We start from the raw sequence: 21,179 nt of genomic DNA, 5'->3' as shown, positions 1-21,179 counted from the left end.
CCAGTGTAAGCGTCGATTGCGAAGATATCTCTGTCGAAGGTATTTTCTGCAATACCGTATGTTAGTCGACCTTCCTTTGTACAGTTAGATAAGGAACTATTGCAAGAGTCTGGGCAATCCAAGTCACACGCGAAGATGTCAAGGTCTGTCAGGTTGGTGCTCATTTCTAAGTCTTGTTCTACAGTTGTTTGATACAGAGACTGGCTGAACATTGGAGTATGCAAATTAGGGTTTCCTACAAATATAGTTATGGACTCTAATCTGGTGAAACTGCCGTCAGAAAGAAAGACAGGCACATCATATTCCCTGCCTTCACTAGCTTGTGGAAATTCCGCAATGGTGACGACTTCCCCGGTAGTTTCATGAATGGCAAAGTATTTGCTCACTGTCTGAAAAGTCAACTCGCTGTCCACGTCTGGATCAGTAGCGTGTACTTTTATCACCGAGGTACCAACTGGTGAGGACTGCGGAAAACAAGACAATGCTATGTTGATATATATTTATTATATGCATTCTTTATATGAAAAATTGCTTGGTAGTTTCTAACAGAGGTATACATGTTTCAGAAATTAGCAATCACCAGGCTATTTAAAAGTTGTGACGTTTTCTACCCAAGGTTTTCTAGCAGAAGGATGCTCACTGCATGAATAGCGTATGTATGAGCAACAGTTCTGCGTTAAGTTATGCCATTTTAACATGACACCGTTTAAATTCACAACACAGCATAGCTCATCAGCAAAGTGAAACACAACTTTAGCACAACACAACACTCCTCTTGTGTAACATACCTGTGGAATTGCCACCGATTCAACCAGGTTAACCAGAGTAGGAGGGTTGTCATTGACGTCTGTTAGGGTGATGTGAATCATGGCCGTGCTTGTCTTCGGTGTCGCTCCCTGGTCCACTGCTAGTACAGTAATGTTCAGTCCAGAGGGGTATTTCTCGCGGTCAAGGGGCGCGTTCTGTAAAATCTCCGCGGAAAACACCTCCCGTGCATTGTCGTACACCGTCCTGTCTATCCTGAACAGTTCTAAACAGATGGATAAAATATCATGATTACCCAAAATCGCAAAAGAAATTATACTGGTCGATTTTAGACAATTTGAAGTTAAAGGCAGATAACAATATTAGTGACAATGGTTGTGATATTTATTAAATGACCATATTTTCGCATTGGAACTTTGCCTAAAAGCCTATAGATCTTGCTCAACAATACGACATAGTCGATTGGGGCAAATGTTGTGTCGCTTGATTTAGATCTGGAATGACTAAGTTTAGAAACGTATTCTTCAAATAGGGCAGCAAATGTTCGCTCCTGCCATCTTACCTGAAATGTTATTGTGGCCTGGAAGCACAAACTTGACTTGTCCTTCATCCTCGGTATCGTTATCAGTGGCTTGAACAATAATGGGATTCCAGGTCGAAGGCATCCCGTTGGCGTTGTTGTCTTCTTGGACTGGAGAGACAGCTGGAATATCCAGGAACTCTGGTGCAAAATTGCTGCTGGCAACGTCGATCACAACCTGTTGTGACATAAAAAAAAGGCTCACGGCAGGAAAATCGGTCCTTAAAAGTCCCAGACCTTATTTGGATCCCAAATCACGTTCGATTTTGTTCTATCTGGCATAATTGCCGTCAATTTGAACTGAACGCGGATTACATTTGGGATAGTGACTTGAAGGCTGTAAGTATGATGACTCTTTGTTTACTTCTTGAATGTATTTGCCTTGGGTCATACCAGACTATCAGTGTCCAAAACTATCTACTAATTGCATTTAAATATTAAAAATACCTATACATGAGCTACAATATTACATTAGGATGTTATTACTTGAAATGGTAACATAAGTTGCAAAATATGTAACATACCGTTGTCGTGCTGCTAAGTGGTGGATTTCCCATGTCTGTAGCAGTGATGATCAGTTCGTATTGCTGAATATCGTCATTAATGAAGTCAGTTGTGACTCTGATCTCCCCAGTTGAGCTAGTAATGTTAAACAGTGTTTCCATAACTGTGCCTCTTGCAGGCTGTATGCCATACAGTCCTAAAAATGGAGGAAAAACTGTATGTAATAAAATGCTGGATTGAAAAGAGCATATATCTAGTAATGTTAACCCACATCTAAATCACATATTGCAACCGTTAGCCCCAGCCTAGCCTAATTAGACCAAATATCAACTCCAACATATGCCTACAGAGACCAGATAGCAAGCCCAGTCTAGCCTAAAGAAATCATATATAGCAAGCCCATTCTAGCTTAGAGAGATCATTATCAAACAAAGGACAGCCTGAAAATGCAAATTAACGACCACAGCCTTGGCTAAATTTATAAAGAGACAAAATAGCAACCCCAGCCTAGATGTAAGAGACCATTTAGCAATCTCAGCCTAGCCTTAAAGAGACTATGTAGGAAATAAAGCACAGCCTAGCCTAAAAGGACCACACCCAAAATCACACGTCCTACCTGTTATGCTATAGAGCAGTTCTTTGTTGAGTCCAGAATCTCGATCAGTGGCGCTGACGGTGACCAGAACGTCCGTTGTCGGCACATCACGGTAAGTAGAACTGTTGTAGTCATCACAATCAAATATGGGCGGGTTGTCGTTAGCGTCTGTTACCTCGATGAACAGTGGGACACTAGTAGAGGCTTTATTTGGATGACCATTGTCCGTTGCTGTGACGGTCAGGTTGTACTGGGTCTTATTTTCATAATCCAAATTACCAGCCAGACTGACAACACCAGACACACCTAGGGATAAGAAAAAAGGGTAATATATTTTTTTATTTTTTTATTTTTCATTCATATCAATATATTACATAGCATAATGTCACTTAAGGGGCTACACAGCAAGCACAACAATATGTTTATATTACGTTTGTTCCTTCCATATCTACATTCAGGCTAGTAAGCAATGTTATTCTCTACCTTCTATTGAGAACAGGTGACTTCCCAGTCCATGTAACGAGAATCCGATATTTCCATTAGTACCAGTATCGTCGTCAGAAGCACTGATGGTGATGTCAAGCTGCAAAAAGAAATGAAAGGTAGTAAAATAGTTCTTTATTAGAGATGAACTCGTCAGGGCACAGTTAAAATTGCTTGCTAATAAATTCAAGACGATTCTGCTTACCTGAGTGAAAATTGGGAGATCTTCTGGAAGTTCTGTACGGTAGTCTGGATCAGCAAATTTTGGGGCATTGTCGTTGATGTCTAGAACACGTACGTGTACAGTGCAGGTGCTATTCAAGGGAGGCACTCCCATGTCTTCAGCCTACAAAACAGAGTGATTGAAGATGTCATGAGTTAGTAATGAAAAAAAAAACGATTACTCAGCAGCTTTCAGTACTTTCATGACGGTTGCTATAATGTTCAACAAATAGATTTTAGTCATATGAGCATGAAAATCACAAGGGTATTGCATTGCTAACCAGAGTTCTATGAACCTATACCGTCGCCAACTGATGGCCGTCTTGTTGAGTGGCATGTCATAAATGGTTCTCATGTATTATGCAGATTTGGACAAGTTCAGATGATTTTTTCTGTGTCTAAAAAATTGTTGAGGGTACTATGACCCACATTTCAAAACATACTACTCTTGGCAGCTTTAAACCATTCACTAAGCTACCTGTATACTAAATATCGTGAAAATCCATTGTTTTTTTGTCCTTTCAGGTCATACTTACAAGTATTGTCAATGTATAACTATTTGCAGCCTCTCTGTCTAGTAATTTGATTACTGAGATAGTTCCATTGACGTCAATGCTGAACGGGCTTCCTAAAAAACAAAATAGAACAGGTCATTAATCTTTTGACCTTGCAATATACGATAATTGAATTTTCGATAAATAAAAATGTAGCCAGAATTACCATACATGCTTGTACGTACCGCTTGGATGTATTGTATAATGGAAGTTAGCATTAGTCCCAGTGTCCTTGTCAACTGCTACAACTTTCCCCACCTCCACTCCTGTTATGTTCTCTGATGCCTCAAAACTGTAACTGCTGCTGTTAAATGTTGGGCGTTCGTCATTTTGATCAGCGACCCGGACCACAACCTGTTAAAAGCGTATAAATCATAACGTGGATGTCATACTACATTTTCAAATGTCAAAGTTTTCTTATGAAACGCAGCCATATACTGGGTAGTTAAAAGATGTTTGGTTATTGTTCATTTATTCAGTGAGAGAAAACGATAATAAAATTATACTATAGATTGGCAAAAGTGGCCGAAAGCTTGGGAGCGTATATATTGGCCTCCCAAGGAACTAAGATTGCAGCATAAATTAAATTAAATCAACCAAATTAAGTTATGAATATTACGTAATGAAAATATCAATTCAAAAAGCGAAATTAAACATTAGTAAACTTTAACAATGACATAACGACGTCCTTGAAATAAAACATACTTTGGTAATATGCAACCTTACCGAAGTGTAGTCAAAGCTTTTTTCGTCCAGATCCGGGCATGTATTCTCGACAACAACAGCAAACGTGTAGCTTCCCCTGGTCTCTCTGTCAAACACGATACCCCTTGTCCTAATCTCCCCCTAAAGAAGGCAGCATGAACAAATTGTGTTGCCTCATAATGCAATTCTCAGTTTAGTATGTATGAATGTGTTACAACAGGGCTGAGCTGTTTGTATAGACTATAGTTATCTTGCTGATAATTTTCTCGTCATGACTGAATAAAATACTGTGACATGGTGCATATAAGCAGCAAACATGCTTGTATTAAATTCAATTGTCATTGCATAAAACGAATATGTATCTGAATAAATGAAGGATGGTGATGAAATCTACTTTGAAACAATAAAGAAATATGTTTGAATTCGTTTTTCACAAATACGAAAGAGATGTCGTTACAAACATTCGGGAAAGTTTGACCTACTGGTGATGTCACGTCTGCGCATGTGCAGATTAGCATTTTTAGGTTTCGTTACGTTTATCACTGCAAGATGACAGCTCAGATAAAAAAGATTTCTATTGTATGGACTAACCGTCGTGTCGTTGACAGTGAATTCAAAGTCGTCCGACCTTGCCGCTAGCTTATATCTCAGTTTCTCCTGGCAGGGCATAAGTCCGGTTCCTAGAACGTTAGCTGTAAGAGAGGTAACTAATTGCTCGATGTTGCTGTTTTCCTCCACTCCGCCCTCAAATGTGGTCCCGTTAAAGGACACTCGATAGGCGCCAGTAGGTGGTTTGTTTATTTCTATCAATATAGTAGTTGTAGTGTTCTTGGATGGATTCCCGTTGTCTGCAGCTGCAACGGTTAGATTGACAGCCTCAATATCACCTGGATCGCTTTCCAGCCAGATGATCCCGGTTGATTGATCTATATCAAAGAGCGTTGTCATTGAACTGTCGTTGACAAAGCTGTATGATATCTCAGAGTTGGTACCACTGTCTCTATCTGTTGCATCAACGACCGTAACAAAGGCAGGATGTATGAGGTAAAGAAGTGTAGTGTCATAGTTGTCAGCACGGTAGGTAGGAGCGTTGTCGTTTATGTCCATGAGGCTCACTTGCACCTCAACAGTTGAAGAGAACGTACCGTCAGAGGCTTGCACCGTAAAACTGGATAGCTTTGGGTGTGTCGCATTGTCAAAATCGAGGATTGAAAGAACTGTCAGTGTTCCGGTTGTTTCGCTAATGGCAAAATGTTCCACAGCTTCTGTAAAGGTGTACCTTATCCGAGCATTTGCACTCATGTCTAGATCTTCTGCGGTGATGTTACCTACCACCGTCCCTGTCTCTGTCTCTTCTTGCACTGTCAGGGCATACGATGATTCCGAAAAAGTTGGTGTGTTATCATTCACGTCCTCGACCGTAATGTTTAAGTAGAAACCACTCGTTACCTTGGGAGGGTTGCTGCCGTCACTAGCTGAAATCTCCAGCTGGTAAAAGTCCTTTGTTTCACGATCAAGTTCACCAGCAATTTTGACCTGTCCTGTTCCTGGGGTTACAGTGAATCTGCCCTCCGCACCGGAACGTATTTCGTAGAAGACAAGTCCGTTGGACCCCTCATCCGGGTCCATTGCTTTGACAGTAGCAACAATAGAGTTTACAGTTTCGTTTTCATACAAAGATATTTGGAGGGGTGACATTCCAATGAACGTGGGCCGGTTGTCGTTGATATCCAGAACTGTGATGGTCACGTTTGTTCGAGATTCCCTTCGCAAGCTGTCATTAGAAGGATTATCGCGAGCAACAACTGTCAGATAATAGACGGACGTGTTTTCTCGATCTAAGGTCTCATTGGTTGTGATTTCGCCTGTATCTTCATCAATGACGAAGGCGTCTTGGCAACAGTCCAGTGCGTAATTTATTTGACTATTCCTACCGAGATCGTCGTCGACTGCTGATATGCCAGGGCCGTTCTGTAGTATGCATTGGAGTACAAATTGTATAAAATTTACAGTTATTGAATTTTGCTTTGAAATTTGTAAAATGTGTTCAATTGGATGGATTATACACTCTACTACTCCCATAGAGAAGACACAGCATTACATAACCACTGTGCAAAGTGATATCAAATTAAGGAGTCATACAGTATATTCCATGGCAAAGTAAAGCGCCACTATATACAATTATAATACATATCAAACGTACAATAGTGACAGCTTGTCCTATGCTGGCGTCCTCTTGTATCCGTCCGCTGTAGGATGTGTCTAGGAAGACTGGAGCGTTGTCATTCACGTCCTCCACTCGCACAGTTATTTTAATGGATGCCTAGTAGAATCATTGACAAAATACCTCACCTCAAAAAAAGGTCACCTCAGTGTTTTATAACCACACTACAATGCATCAATTCAAAATACATATTTACAATGAACCAAAAGCAGACATACAATGAACAAGAACCCATTGAGACGATCATGGCAGTTTGAACCATTATCGACCACAAGATATGTTGATGCGTCTCTGTGAAGTTCGCTCGAAAGAAAAATATGCACTCATTGGTTTGATAATGTAAATGTTCAAACAAAATTTTTTCTGGAATATACACTGTCATCTTGAATGCATATTTATCACGATTACAGTGAAGGTTCATGCTTACCGACGCGTAACATCCACCGGGATCGGATACAGAGATGGTTAGTTCGTACACATCTTCTTCCTCCCTATCCAGAACTTCTGCTGTGGTAACCTCTCCCTGTATTTCACAGAGGCATAATTCATAGTAAAGAGCATTGTTTTCCAATTGTCTTGTAATAGGATTAAATAAATCAGTCACAAACATTTCAAATCAAAATCGTCTTAATCATTCCTGTTTGAATACCATTAACTGTTATTGACATGACAAGGCAACCCCCCCCCCCAACTAAATATATATATATATATTATCAAGATTGAACGCGCTCGGAAGCAAGAGGACAATCCTACCGAAGATGAGTTTAACGCAAAACCCTTTGCTGTATGGCTGAAGCTGTAGATGATGTTGTCATTGTCAAATGTCCGCTGGTCCCGAAGGTTGATGACAACAGTGCCGACTGGCTCCTCCTCCAGCAATGATACTTCATATGTGCTGTTAGGGAACAGTAACTTTTATTAGGTGCATTGTAAGGGGCCCAACTTTGTACATAATTTAAACAAGTTACCACGAAATGACCCTACTTTTAAACATTCACGGATGAACAAAATGCTACCTTTCTCTTGAAATCACAGAACCCACAAATAGTAGAAAAAGTGGAACTTTTCGTCTTCCACTGCTTCCAAAAAAGAAGTCAAACCCAACTAGTTTAGATATAGCCAACAATTACATTTAACGTTAGTACCACTAGCCTATTGTCACAACAAAGTCAGTCACAGTTTACTGACGCGTGTATGTTTTCCCCATGTTTTTACCATGTATTTGCAATTAGCCCACGGGGCATGAACTTGCAATAAACTTAAGATATAATTCACGGCTAGGCCTACTTTGGCATCAAATTCTACAGTTTCTGGTTATTTAATACATCATTTCATAGTTGCACATATTTGCCAGACGTTTACAATCATCGGCATTTTTTTGGCCCCATACTTTGCGCGATGCTTTGTCGAAGGACGCTGAGTGGAAAATTGTTTTAGAAGAAGAGAACTAAGGCCAAAGTATTTCATTCAAAGTATAGACATGGACAGTATACCTTGCGCTGGTGTTTACTCCACCAGGGTCCAGAAATGTGAACGAAAGTGTTGTTGTTGTGTTGTGTACTCCATCAGTTGCCATAACGACGACCTCCACTTTCTCATCCAACAGAAGTCCAGACTGCCTCAGTAACATTTGTGTTAACTCACGCCTTGTGGTCACGACGCCATCACTGTCGACTTCAAAATTCTCCGATGCCGTGAGAGATGGGATGTTGTATTTTATGTCTGCGTTTATGCCTGTATCAGCATCTTGAGCTGACGCAACGGCAAGAATTGTCTTTACGGGCGTTTGATCCCGAATGTACAGCGTCTTTGTGGTATCTGTTCCGAACACTGGAGGGTTGTCGTTCACATCGACCACCAAGAGTTCGACTGGTATGCTGCCGCAGTCCTCATGAACGATGAAGCCATTGTTGTAAACCGTCCTGCTCCAACTGACTGCGAATCTAACACTCGGGGTTGTTTCTCTGTCAATGGGAGAGGTGATGATCAGGTTGCATGACGTAGTGGAAGACGAGTTGGCCACTACGTATGATGAAACATTGTAAGCATCATCAATGAAGCAGGTGGTCTCCCCATAGACAATGGAACAGTTCTGACAGGTCGTAGAGTCGGGAATCAGCAAGGTGTAAGTTGTAACGCCAGTTGCTTCTTCTAGCACGTTGAACATCTGGGAGTTAGTTACGCAGGTTTGCAGCAGAGGAGTTGGTGCTGTGTCTGTGTAGAAAGGAATTAGGGATTTCGGACTGTAAATGTTGGCTTGAATTCACACAAAGAATGCAATCGATTACACAGGTCCTTATAGTTTATTAATCTTCCGAGAATCTGCAAATCTCCAATGACTACCAACAAAGATGTCAATAAAAACGATCTTTAGTTTGATACAGTGATTCCGACTATATATTAAATACATTGTTACAACTTTGCAGCCCAGTATCCAGAAAAACAGTTGTTGCAGATTTTGTTATAGCACAGTTACGAATATTCCTCTAAATCTATTACTGTTAACACAGGGCTGTTCGACGCAATACAATTACTTCAGATAAAGAGCAAAGGAAGTAACGGTAGTTAAAGATCCGTTAATACAAATTCTAAATCATCTCATTACTTGTGCAAGCGTCAAGTTGCAGGATAAGGTAAATACTCACTTGCTACAACTGTAAGGATTTTCCTCTCACTCTCTGTCCTGTAGCCGCCATCGTCACTAAATGCATACACTTCGAGTGTATACAGTGTACCAGTGGTCAGGGCAACTGGTATAGCAGTTGCGATTGTTCCATTGTTAACCGTCCTGGTGTGGTGTGGACTACCATCCTCTGTTGTGTAAATGACTTGATATCCAGAGACCACACCCCCAGTAGAAGGTTCCCAGGTCACGATGCTTGCTGAGACTATGTCTGTCGTGATGGTACCCGGAGGATTTGGCTCTACATAAACAAATACCAATGTCAATAACAAGAAAAAAAGAATTGATATTTTGCAAAATTTAAGAGGGTACTTAACGAAAGGGAATGGCAATCTTAGTTGTTGTACCTTCTGCATTTTTGCAACAGTGATGTTTTGGTCATAGGATTTGTAGTAAGATTTTGTAAAACACATTCTTGCCCACGATTACCGTGCAATGACTTGAGGCTGAGTAAATTACATTCAGTCTTAAATAATACGAATTCATTAAGATTATGTCAATATCCAAACATAATTGCTGTTTAATCCAACTGATCAATTCGTAATGACTGCCACTTACTTGTCCTTTGTGTCATTATCATTGCCACACTGAGCATCCAACTACTGTTAGTTCTGACACTGATGGTGTACAGGGTTCCCGGTGTCAGGCCAGTAAAGGTATACTCTAGAGGGTCCCCATCGTCCACACTTCCAGAAGGGTTGTCACCATCAGCGGGAGAGATTCCAATAATGTAGCTGTCCTTGGGACCAGCTGCAGCTGCCCAGGTGACGGTGATGTTGCTTTCTGTTGCTTCAATGATGCTTACATTTCTTGCTGGGGCTACAGCTGTATATTAAGACAATATAAAGAACAAATGTTGATGAATAGAAATTGTGGATGTGTCTAAGTTATGACAAAATTGACATAGGAATTATCATTATATATTTTGTTTATTCAAAGATAACAGAGACAAAGACAGAGTGGCGCTGCACTCAAGTTCTACAACATATTGTGCCAACGCCACTTAACAAATATATAACCTTATAGACATAACATTAGATCTCTCTCTATATATATACATATACATATACATATTGACTTCTACATCTTTTGCTTGGAGATTCTCTGTCCAATAGAGCTAGAAGCGTTTGGTGGGTGGGATGTATATTTGTGTAGGTAGCATAATATCTAAATTGTAGTCAGTAGTTAATGAGGATGATCCTCTAAGTGCAAGAGAAATTTTGGTACTGTCGGAGATAGTATGTAAGTCAAACGAGTTACCAGTTAAATGTGTTAACTTGTCAAGAAAGTTCATTCTGATAGTTCTTATTTCAAAGCGGCATTGGTGCAGTCAATGTACTTTTGACGGTACTCACGTGTCCGTTGTGTATATACCCTTGTCACACTGCTGTCCTCACCACTGATAGTTTTGACACTGATAGTGTACGAGGTTCCTGCTGTGAGACCACTAAAGGTGTACCACAGTGGGTCTTCATCATCCACGCTTCCTGTAGGGTTGTCACCATCAGCAGGAGAGATGCTGATGTTGTAGCTGTCTTTGGCCCCATCTGCATCTGTCCAGGTGATGTTGATGCTATTCTCTGTCACGCTATCAGATGATGGGATGTGGATGGGTCGTGGCGAGGCTACAGCTGTTGGTGAGCAGTCACATAGATCAGAACATTATTATAATACTTTAGGAGTAACATAAATGCTTGCTTGCATTCTGCGCAGTTGTCCCTGTAATTGCATCAATGTTTACTGTATTACAGTTATAGCCCTGAGGGTATGCCTAAACACCTCACCCGAAATCATCCAAACTCATCCGAACTCATACGAGTCAAAAATAAAGTTTACATGGGGCAAGGACTTCGTGTGACGCCCTAGATACATTTTATATGCAATTATGAATACAAAACATAAGCAGCAAGTCTTTGTTTAGTAAGTATTTACCAGTTTTTGTATGTTTCTCTGTTAGCTTCCATGATAACATATTACGTGCTTGTATTTGAGGCTAAAAAATGAATTTGGCACAATTTTTATGAGTTGATTGAGATGCAATTTTGCTATATTATAATCTTTGACCAAAACAGCATCGAAGTTACAAAGGCCACAGGGCCGGACGATCTCCCAGCGATGGTATTAAATAAGTGTGCAGCTCAATTAGCACCATCTTTAGAAAAACTGTTTCAATTATGTGTGAGCAATGCAAAAATTCCGAGTATGTGGAAAAAAGCTAATATTACTCCTGTTTTTAAGAAGGGTGATAAGAGTGCCGTATCTAATTACAGACCTGTGTCGTTATTATGTATCACAAGCAAAGTTTTCGAAAGATGTATTTTCAACTCTCTTTCTCCATTATTGTCAAACACTCTTTATCCCCTTCAACATGGTTTCGTCAAGGGTAAATCCACTACCACCCAACTTTTAGAAGTTTACGAGGAAATAGGTGAAGTACTGGATAAATCTGGGCAAGTTGACGTAATATTCTTGGATTTTTGCAAAGCATTTGATAGTGTCTCTCATAAACTCCTAGTACACAAATTGAAATCTTTTGGGTTCTCCAGACAACTACTTGCTTTATTTAACGACTATCTTTCAGAACGTTTTCAAAGAACTGTCATAGAAGGCGAAATGTCTGATTACTTACCTGTGTTGTCAGGTGTCCCCCAGGGATCCATATTAGGGCCATTCTTGTTTCTATTATTCGTTAATGATTTACCTGACTGTGTTGAATTTGGTAAAATGGCCATGTTTGCAGATGACGCTAAATGTTTTAGAAGAATTACTTCGATTTTTGATTGTTTTAAATTTCAGTCCGACTTAGATCGTCTTGTGGCCTGGGGGAAAACCTGGGAGATGGTATTTCATCCATCTAAGTGTTCAGTTGTTAGTATGACACGTAAAACTTCACCTGTTGAATACCCTTATAGCATGTCAGATTCTGTACTCAGTCGACAAGATAGTTATAATGACTTAGGAGTTCATGTACAACATAACTTATCCTGGAATTCTCATGTACTTAAGAAGATATCAACATGTAACTCAAGACTTGCAATGATCAAGAGATCAGTAGGCTTTAATGCTCCATTTACTGTTAAACTCAATTTGTATCGATCACTGGTGATACCACATTTAGACTACTGTTCTCAGGTATGGGCACCGCATACAAGATTGTATCAGCGCAAAGTAGAAGGTGTTCAAAGACGTGCTACCAAGTACATCTGTAATGATTACGAACTTAACTATAATGACAGATTAACCCATACCAACCTTCTACCATTGTGTTACAGACGAGAACTTTTTGATATCTTATTTCTTTTCAAATGTTTCCGCAACGTGTACTGTACCAACATTTCTCATGTCCTCAATGTATCCAGACCTACTAGATCACTTCGCTCTACAGACCAATTCCAACTTGTACCACGGCTATGTAAAACTGAATCATTCTCATTCTCTTACTTTAGTCGTATTGCCGTCATCTGGAACAATTTACCACTAGACATTCGCCAACATATGTACTCAAACCTCACTCTACAGTCCGTTAAAAAACTCTTGATTTCATATTATAGATCCCGATTAAGTGACACATTTTCTGTTGATAACTTATGTACTTGGACGACCACTTGTCGTTGCTCATCTTGCATAGTGACATAGCTTAACCGTTTACCCTGTTTTCCTTATCATTTGACCTTATTACTCTCATTTTTTTAATGTATTTCTTTTAGCATTTGATGTCTTTCATTTATTGTTTTTATCTCAACTTTGTAAATTTTCTGGGGGAGTCGGCCTTGTAGAGGAACTAGATTCCTGTTGCCGGCTCCCCTCAGATTGTACGCAATCTGTGAATTTGACCGTATTATTGTCCTGTCATCTGTCAAACTACAAAAAGGTATTGACAAACCTAAGTGGACCCCAACAATGAGAATCCAATATGGCGGGCAGACATTCCTTCTCATATTGGAACGAGAGGGGTAACATGCAAGAACTAGTACATTCTTAAGATTTGCTGCATATTTTTCATTCATAATTGCATAAACAATGTATCCAGAGCGTCACATAAAGTCCTTGCCCCGTGTACACTGCATTTAAGACTCGGATGAGTTCGGGTGAGTTCGGATGAGTTCGGGTAAGGTGTTTAGGCATACTGATAGCCCTGATGATGCACAAACACTGAAGGTTAGATATCAAGGCAGCTAATTGTTGTATTCGTTGTTATTAAGGTCAAGGGAAATCAAATATGACTCTGCATCATTACATTTATTCGCATATTTTATCAATGCCCACTATGTTGTTCTTGAACCATTAGATTTAGCAAATAGTTTCAACAGCATTAAAAGAAAGGAGCTTACTTGTTCTCTGATGCCCTTGAAGTGGCAGGCTTGCAACGTCGTTTTTGATACCGTACACTCTAACGATGTACAATGTCCCTGGCACCAGACCGTAGATGCTATGTCTTGTTCTATCCTCAGAGATGATATCCACGTTTTCAGCGCCTCCAAACTGCCGATAGCTGACGTTGTAAGCATCAACAGAACTAGACGCATTCCAGTACACTCCAATACCGTCTAGACCATCCGTCTCTAATCGAAGATTGGTGGGAGATTCTGGTCCTATAAAAAGCACACAGAAGTGAAAAAGACGATTAAAGGATATTCATCAAATACCAATTTGATGATAATCACGAAAATCATCATGTCATCAAAGCAACTTATAATTGGCTTTTGCTATTAGTAAACTATAAATGAATAATTATTTATTTTCAGTCACAACGAACAGTCAGACTCAACACACACCGACCAATATGTAATCTCTTGTCATCAAATGACGCATTTGCCCCTTATGTCATTTATGTTATTTGACATATAACCAACCTATTGATTATCGTCCAAGTCCAACTTTATAAGTAAAAATGATCTCACTTGTTCCTTGTTCTCCCTCGAGTGGCAGGCTTTCAGAACCGTTTTTGTTTCCGTACACCTTGACTGTAACCAGGGTTCCTGGAGACAGACCATCAATGGTGTGTGTGGTGTTGGAGGTCGAGTGGACAGACACAATCTCATCGCCTCCAGACGTCTGGTTCATGTAGACCACTCTGTATGTGTCAGCAGAGCTAGAGGCAGTCCAGGACACCTGTAGACTGTCTGTTTCCACTGTGATGAACTGAAGATTCGTTGGAGCTTCGGGGTCTAAAGGCATTAAAAGAATATTTGAGTTATCAATACCTTTCGTCAGGAAACAGTTTGCCATTCATTTGATGTTGTAATCATTGAGCAACAATTAATGATCCATAGATAACGTGACATCAACAAAAATGCCGCATTTCAATGACCATCCTTGAATCAGCATCAGCATGATTATGGTATTTTAATAACACATTCGTCATCTATTTACCAGCACTATATTGCGTTAACAACGATGGTCTTTCAAGCATGTATTAAATGAAGATCAGCTTACTCGTTCTTTGATCTCTTTGGAGTGGATCGCTTTCCACACCGTGCCTGGAACCATACACCCTGACAGTATACATGGTTCCCGCCGCCAGATTCCTGATGGTGTGTGTCGTGCCAGCAATAGAAGGCGAAGAGTTGATCTCAGTGCCTCCAGGCATCTGGTAGGTCACTCTGTAGGTATCAGCAGAACTGGAGGCAATCCATGATAACACAAGACTACTCGTGCTCATTGCGATGAACTGAAGGTTTGTAGGGGCCTCGGGTTCTGCAGAGAAGATTAAAACACAAGTTACAATAAGATCGGTATTTAATGAGAAATAACGTTCGCATGATTTTCATCATAGAATGTTGCTGCTTAAGCTTAACAATGTATGGTTATGAAGTTTGCGTCAATAATGAAATTTACCAGGCAGATATAATGTCCCTATCCAATGTTCATTCCAATTATCATCAGTTGATTGAACAACATTGCTGATAATTGGAAAAGATGGTTTATCTTTTGTCTGGAGCAACTGTTGTTATCACCAACCTGTGCTAATGTATGCAATGAGTACGATATCATACCAATGTCTTCATTAAAATCCGATCAAAGCATGTACTCAACTTTAGCCATTTTCTGATCATTGTACTTTGTAAGAGACTACATGTTTGTGTTAAGAAATGTACTTACTCGTTCCCTGCTGCCCGTCAAGCGGCAAGCTCTGTGAGCCGTTCTGGATCCCGGTCACTCTCACAGTGTACAAGGTTCCTGGCGACAGACTCCGAAAGATGTGTGTGGTGTTAGAGGTTAAGGCTGATGACAGATTCCCAGCGCTTTCGGCAGTCACTGTGTAGTCATCGGCAGAACCAGTCCACGTCGCTTCAAGCGTGCCTGTACCCACTGTGATGAAATGGAGGTTCGTAGGAGCCTCGGGTACTGAGGGGACGAAATTATGAGAGAGAATCAGCTTGTGCATGTCAAGCAGGAATAAGTAGATAACATTCCATCAATACCGTACACCAAAGAGATTCAGTCACTGACGAAAGACAGCGGATGCTGTCTGAAACGTCTGACTGTTTCTAAAATTTTATCCAGTTGCTTGAGTAACTATTTTGGGCGTATCTTACTACCTGGATGTCTAACCTTCATCAACACACCAAAGAGATTGATACTTAGGAAAACTGTTCCTCTGAATAAACGACACATTTGGCAATGATTTGCCGTACCTTGACAATTTCTACTATACTCATTCAGCCCGTAATCTTACAGGGTCTATCTCAACCTACTTTCAAGAAAGGAAGAAACGTGAAGATGACATTTGAAAAGAAAAGGAACTCAGAATTACTGTTGCTACAATTTTAGATGACACTGTCACACCACCTCCACCCCACCCTAACGCGTTAATGCAATTGCCATCTTCATATACGTTACATGGTTATCATCCCATTCCTTTCTTTGATATATATCTACTGCACGAAAAGGTCTCGGATCCTGGCGTATCCGGACAAGAGAAAAGGGATCCGGAACCTCAGATTCGTAAGAATCCGGACCGATATGGGGCCGTATTGTATTAAAATAACTCAAATTTACGTACTTTAACCTACATATGCAAGTGGTACCCTGATGTGGTATATCACTTGCACATGCAAGTTAATTTAAGTAAATCTGAATTTTTTAGTACAATACGGCCCCAACATCCGTCCGGATTCTTACGGATCTTAGGTTCCAGATCCCGTTTCTCCTGTCCGAATATGTCAGGATCATTTCGTGTAGTGATAGCTTCTACAACTGTAGGAATGAATATGTTCGTACGTGTTCTTTCCATCCCTTGAAGAGGTAAGCTTTCCACACCGTTGGTGATACCGTACACTTTGACGGTGTACCGCGTTAGTGCCAACAGGCCCCGGATATTGAGTGTTGTATTGGAAGTGGAACTGACATAGTCAGTCTCAGGACCTCCAAACGACTGATAGGTCACTCTGTAGGCATCAACAGAACTGGAGGCATCCCACGCCACTTGTAGCACGTCCGTGTCCACTGCACTCAACTGCATATTTGTGGGGACCTCGGGCTCTAAAGAATTCAGAATTAATTGTGAGAAATTGGTATTCTTTTTCAAAACAAACAGTCAAAAATGTACATATGACTACAAGTTACACGTTGAAAATAGATAAGCTAATATGATAATCACTCAACCATGCACACTCTTTTTTGTGATTGCCATATCCTCATATATGATAAATTTTATTATATAATTGCAAGTTCTTGCTCGTAGGCTGATTGCAAGTACATGTAACATGAAGAAAAACCGACAGACAATGAGGGAACAATATAGCATGTGACTGTTCTAGTCGAGACATATTACACTAACAACTTTCTTACTTGGCATGAAAGTTCATCTGTGTTGGTAGAATTCATTATTAACAAGACTAAACTTTTTGTCCAACAATGTAAGAGAAATTGGGACTTAGCCCCAAATTTTCGGCTGACTCCATCAACCCTGTTCACAGAATGACCCGGCTACTGCAACGTGACGTCAGCGACACGTGATCGCAGTAGCGGGTCATACGTGCCAGATAACTTGTGTCTCCCCCCGTCTCTGTTCAAGGTAGGTCTATGGGCTCTGATGTAGATTGCCTCCTTTACTCCTCTTGTAAAGAAATGCAGTTCCGAATGTGGCACGTATGACCCGCTACTGCGATCACGTGTCGCTGACGTCAGGTTGCAGTAGCCGGGTCATTCCGTGAACAGGGTTGATGGAGTCAACCGAAAATTTGGGGCCAAGTCCCAATTTCTCTTACAGCGTTGGACGAAAAGTTAAGTCTTGTTCATAACTTTCTTACTTGTTCCCTGGTCTCCCTGGAGTGAGTCGCTTTCTGATCCGTTCTTGAGACCGATCACCTTGACCGTGTACAGGGTTCCTGGCGTCAGACTGCCAATGGTGTGAGTGTTGTTGGAGGTTGAGTTGACAGATACAATCTCAGCACCCCCAGACATCTGGTAGGAAACTTTGTAGGTGTCGGCAGAACTAGAAGCATTCCAAGTCACTTGAAAACCATCCGTGGCCACTATGGTGAACTGTAGGTTCGTGGGAGCCTCTGGCTCTGAAGGGAGAAAAAAAATATAAAAAATTACGTAAACTTGTTAAACTTTTTATTATCGACTCATTTTTTTAAAAGACGGCAGATGTATCGACAGAAATTAGACAAGGCTGTATAGAAGGACAATACCAAAACTTTGTATATCATACCCTATATGCACAGGCACACATACACAGTGACGCTCTTGAATCTTCATGCAGAATAACATTAATTGACAATGCCTTATTTACAGAGCGTATAATCATGATAATAAGCTTAATAGAGCTTAACAGTGAAGGCTTTACAACATATCTTCTTATGTAACTAGCTATCTTAACATGAAATGACTTATCACCATACAAAGTCCCTCACTTTAAAGGCATTTGCCACAAATTATTAGATAAAATGAAGCTTACTGGTTCTCTGAGCTCCTTCAAGTGGCAGACCTTCCGTGTCGTTCCTGCGACTGTACACCCTAATAGTGTACAGTGTTCCTGCAGACAGACCACCAACGAAGCGTGTCGTGGTATCCTGTATCCTGTAGTTAATCTCTGGGCCCCCAGAAGCCTGCAAGGTCACTCTGTATGTATCAGCAGAGCTAGAGACAGCCCACGATACTAGCAGCCTGTCCGTACCCACTGTGGCGAACTGCATATTTGTGGGAGCCTCTGGATCTAAAGAGATCAGATGAGAAAAGTTGTTACTATCATGTTAAAGCTACAAACAGATTGGGTCATGTCCGGTATGGAGAATCATCATGCCTTTTTTGGAAAGGTTGACTTAAGCCCGGCACAGCTTCAGGAACAACAAAGAAGTGGTGTCCAGCTTAGTGCTCTTGGTACCTGGGCATGGGAAAAGAAAGCCAGGTAGGCAGCCTCTCACCTACATAGATGTGCTATAGAAGGACACAGGCCTACCCTCTGAGTCACTGGAGAGGGCAATGGAAGACAGACGTTTCTGGGCTGACAGAGTGGTTTGAGTGGCGAAGGAGGACTGACACTCGACATAAGTCAAGTAAGTCAAGTCAAAGCCGGATCGGTCACATTGGGTGTTGTATGGCGTTTTATCAATGAATTATGCTACAGTTTAAGGCAATGTTATTCAAGAGAGATTTGTTGTAGAGAGAGATTTGTATAACCGATATCACATCTTACATCGCAAACAAAGTAATTCATTTTTCAACAAGATTTATCAGTCCACTAATCCGGGCGAAGTGACCCATTTGATTAGACCTTTACTTCTTGTGCGGACATATCGCATAACATCTTTATGCTATCAGTTACAGATGAATATTCATTCAACATTATGTATATGCATATTCGGTTTCAAAGAAAATAGTCCACTCCCTATGCACTGCAATTATTATTCATGCATAAAAACAGACCTTATAAAATAGACATTGTGAATAAAAATGAGCTTGTAATTACCTGTTCTCTGATCTCCTTGTATCGGTTGGCCTTCCACCACGTTCTTAATACCGTACACCCTGACAGTGTACAGTATTCCTGGGGACAGACTCCCAAGTGTGTGTGTCGTTCCAGCAATGGAAGTCGCAGAGTCAGTCTCAGGACCTCCAGACGTCTGGTAGGTCACTCGGTAGAAATCAGCAGAACTAGAGGCATTCCACGTCACTTGTAGCCTGTATGAGTCCAGTGTTGTCACCCGAAGACTTGTTGGAGCCTCGGGTCCTAAAGACAGTACAAGAATATGTGAAGAATTACAGCCTACTTTCTAGCTACTGAATTAGGTAGGCAATAAGCCCAACGCGAAAAAAAGAAGTTTAATTTGAAACAGAAAAACTGATCATTCAGCTAGAAAACAACAACTTAACATACTAGATGATCACAATTGGCAGTGTTTATAACATAGTACTTCGTGTATTTGGTTGCCCGTGAATTGTTCATGCAAATTATTATCATCACTCACTGTTATTTACATTTAAGAAAATCAGTAGCACAACTCTTCTAAGAAATATGAGCTTACTTGTTCCAAAATGCGCTTCTAGCGGAGCGCTTTCCCTACGACCATCGATACTGTAGATCCTGACAGCGTACGACGTTCCTGCCGTCAAGTTTCTGATGGTGTGTGTGGTGTTAGGAGCAGAATCCACGGAGTCAATCTCTGCATCTCCGGATGCCTGGTAAGTCACTCTGTAGCCATCAGCAGAACTAGGAGCAGTCCATTCTACACCGAGGCGGTCGGTTTCTCTTAAGATTAACCGAAGGTTTGAAGGCATCTCGACTTCTGAAGAGAAAAGGAAAATACATGTCACAGATTGTTTGTTTTCAAATCATCGAATAGAGAATAATGAACGACCAATACCATTGCTGGCATTGCACAAAAGAAAACGACAGCACTGCCATTGTGTAAGGGGTAAAACACTTCAAAATTCAAAGTTGATAAAACGCAGCACACACATTCACACACACGCACATACACAAACACAGACATATATTATTATACTGCCAAGAACGCGCTGTAGTTGCAAAACAGATAATTATGCATTTTAACCTTCAAGTAAAGCACATCTTACCCCTAAATATCCATGTAGTAACGTGATACCCACTTAACATCAACTATATACACCCTAATCGGAGATCTTGACAATACTTGATAAGACCTTAACATAAAAAGTGCCTGTACCTGCTGCTGTTGTGGTCATCGTGGTGGTCGTAGCTGCAGTGGTCGTAGCTGCAGTGGTCACACCTCCTGCAGCGGTCGTAGCTGTAGTTGTTGCGTCAGTGGTAGTTGTGTCAGTTGTTGTTGCGTCAGTGGTAGCTGGGTCAGTTGTTGTTGCGTCAGTGGTAGTTGAACCAGTTGTTGTTGCGTCAGTGGTAGTTGAATCGGTTGTTGTTGCGCCAGTGGCAGTTGGACCAGTTGTTGTTGCGTCAATGGTAGTTAAACCAGTTGTTGTTGCGTCAGTGGTAGTTAAACCAGTTGTTGTTGCGTCAGTGGTAGTTGGACCAGTTGTTGTTGCGTCATTGGTAGTTGGACCAGTTGTTGTTGCGTCATTGGTAGTTGGACCAGTTGTTGTTGCGTCATTGGTAGTTGGACCAGTTGTTGTTGCGTCGGTGGTAGTTAAACCAGTTGTTGTTGCGTCAGTGGTAGTTAAACCAGTTGTTGTTGCGTCAGTGGTAGTTAAACCAGTTGTTGTTGCGTCAGTGGTAGTTAAACCAGTTGTTGTTGCGTCAGTGATAGTTGGACCAGTTGTTGTTGCGTCAGTGGTAGTTAAACCAGTTGCTGTTGCGTCAGTGATAGTTGGACCAGATGTTGCTGCGTCAGTGGTAGTTAAACCAGTTGTTGTTGCGTCGGTGGTAGTTTGACCAGTTGTTGTTGCGTCAGTGGTAGTTAAACCAGTTGTTGTTGCGTCAG

General features: G+C 40.9%; 3 protein-coding genes across 3 annotated transcripts; all 3 read right to left on the bottom strand.

Annotated features, from left to right (window-relative positions):
- Positions 1 to 138: 138 nt before the first annotated feature.
- On the bottom strand, positions 139 to 5,959 carry LOC136420249 (cadherin EGF LAG seven-pass G-type receptor 2-like; the record flags this gene model as incomplete). Its single annotated transcript, XM_066407099.1, has 10 exons — positions 139 to 204; positions 789 to 1,030; positions 1,328 to 1,523; positions 1,870 to 2,045; positions 2,466 to 2,750; positions 2,928 to 3,027; positions 3,133 to 3,273; positions 3,962 to 4,057; positions 4,430 to 4,549; positions 5,000 to 5,959. Coding segments are annotated over 10 exons (2,382 nt in total), but the record flags the coding sequence as incomplete, so codon positions are not given.
- Positions 5,960 to 6,772: 813 nt separating this feature from the next.
- On the bottom strand, positions 6,773 to 11,975 carry LOC136449364 (protocadherin Fat 4-like). The gene is made up of 8 exons (XM_066449379.1): positions 11,945 to 11,975; positions 10,713 to 10,946; positions 9,874 to 10,140; positions 9,278 to 9,556; positions 8,126 to 8,846; positions 7,386 to 7,527; positions 7,060 to 7,155; positions 6,773 to 6,796 (listed from the first exon to the last, which is right to left on the bottom strand). Exons 1-8 carry the CDS (start codon positions 11,973 to 11,975, stop codon positions 6,773 to 6,775), a joined length of 1,794 nt encoding a protein of 597 aa, XP_066305476.1.
- Positions 11,976 to 15,400: 3,425 nt separating this feature from the next.
- Positions 15,401 to 17,724, bottom strand: LOC136449363 (fibronectin-like). Its single transcript, XM_066449378.1, has 3 exons — positions 17,571 to 17,724; positions 16,423 to 16,800; positions 15,401 to 15,663 (listed from the first exon to the last, which is right to left on the bottom strand). The coding sequence occupies exons 1-3, from the start codon at positions 17,722 to 17,724 to the stop codon at positions 15,401 to 15,403; spliced, it is 795 nt and encodes a 264-aa protein (XP_066305475.1).
- Positions 17,725 to 21,179: the final 3,455 nt, after the last annotated feature.

Source organism: Branchiostoma lanceolatum, chromosome 15 (genome assembly GCF_035083965.1).
Source record: "Branchiostoma lanceolatum isolate klBraLanc5 chromosome 15, klBraLanc5.hap2, whole genome shotgun sequence".
NCBI classification, from domain to species: domain Eukaryota; kingdom Metazoa; phylum Chordata; class Leptocardii; order Amphioxiformes; family Branchiostomatidae; genus Branchiostoma; species Branchiostoma lanceolatum.
The sequence above is the reverse complement of the archived record's forward strand: the minus strand, read 5'-3'. Positions and strand labels throughout refer to the sequence as shown.

Coding starts and splice junctions, on each gene's coding strand:
- LOC136449364 (XM_066449379.1), bottom strand. CDS start 11,975: ATGGATCCCTGGGGGACACCTGACAACACAG. Junction 10,947..11,944: donor GGGGACACCTGACAACACAG/GTAAGTAATCAG, acceptor GCTCACCAACAG/CTGTAGCCTCGCCACGACCC. Junction 9,557..9,873: donor GATAATGACACAAAGGACAA/GTAAGTGGCAGT, acceptor TTGTTTATGTAG/AGCCAAATCCTCCGGGTACC.
- LOC136449363 (XM_066449378.1), bottom strand. CDS start 17,724: ATGTCTGGGGGTGCTGAGATTGTATCTGTCAACTCAACCTCCAACAAC. Junction 16,801..17,570: donor CCAGGGAGACCAGGGAACAA/GTAAGAAAGTTA, acceptor TGAATTCTTTAG/AGCCCGAGGTCCCCACAAAT. Junction 15,664..16,422: donor CCGTAAGAATCCGGACGGAT/GTTGGGGCCGTA, acceptor TCGTCCCCTCAG/TACCCGAGGCTCCTACGAAC.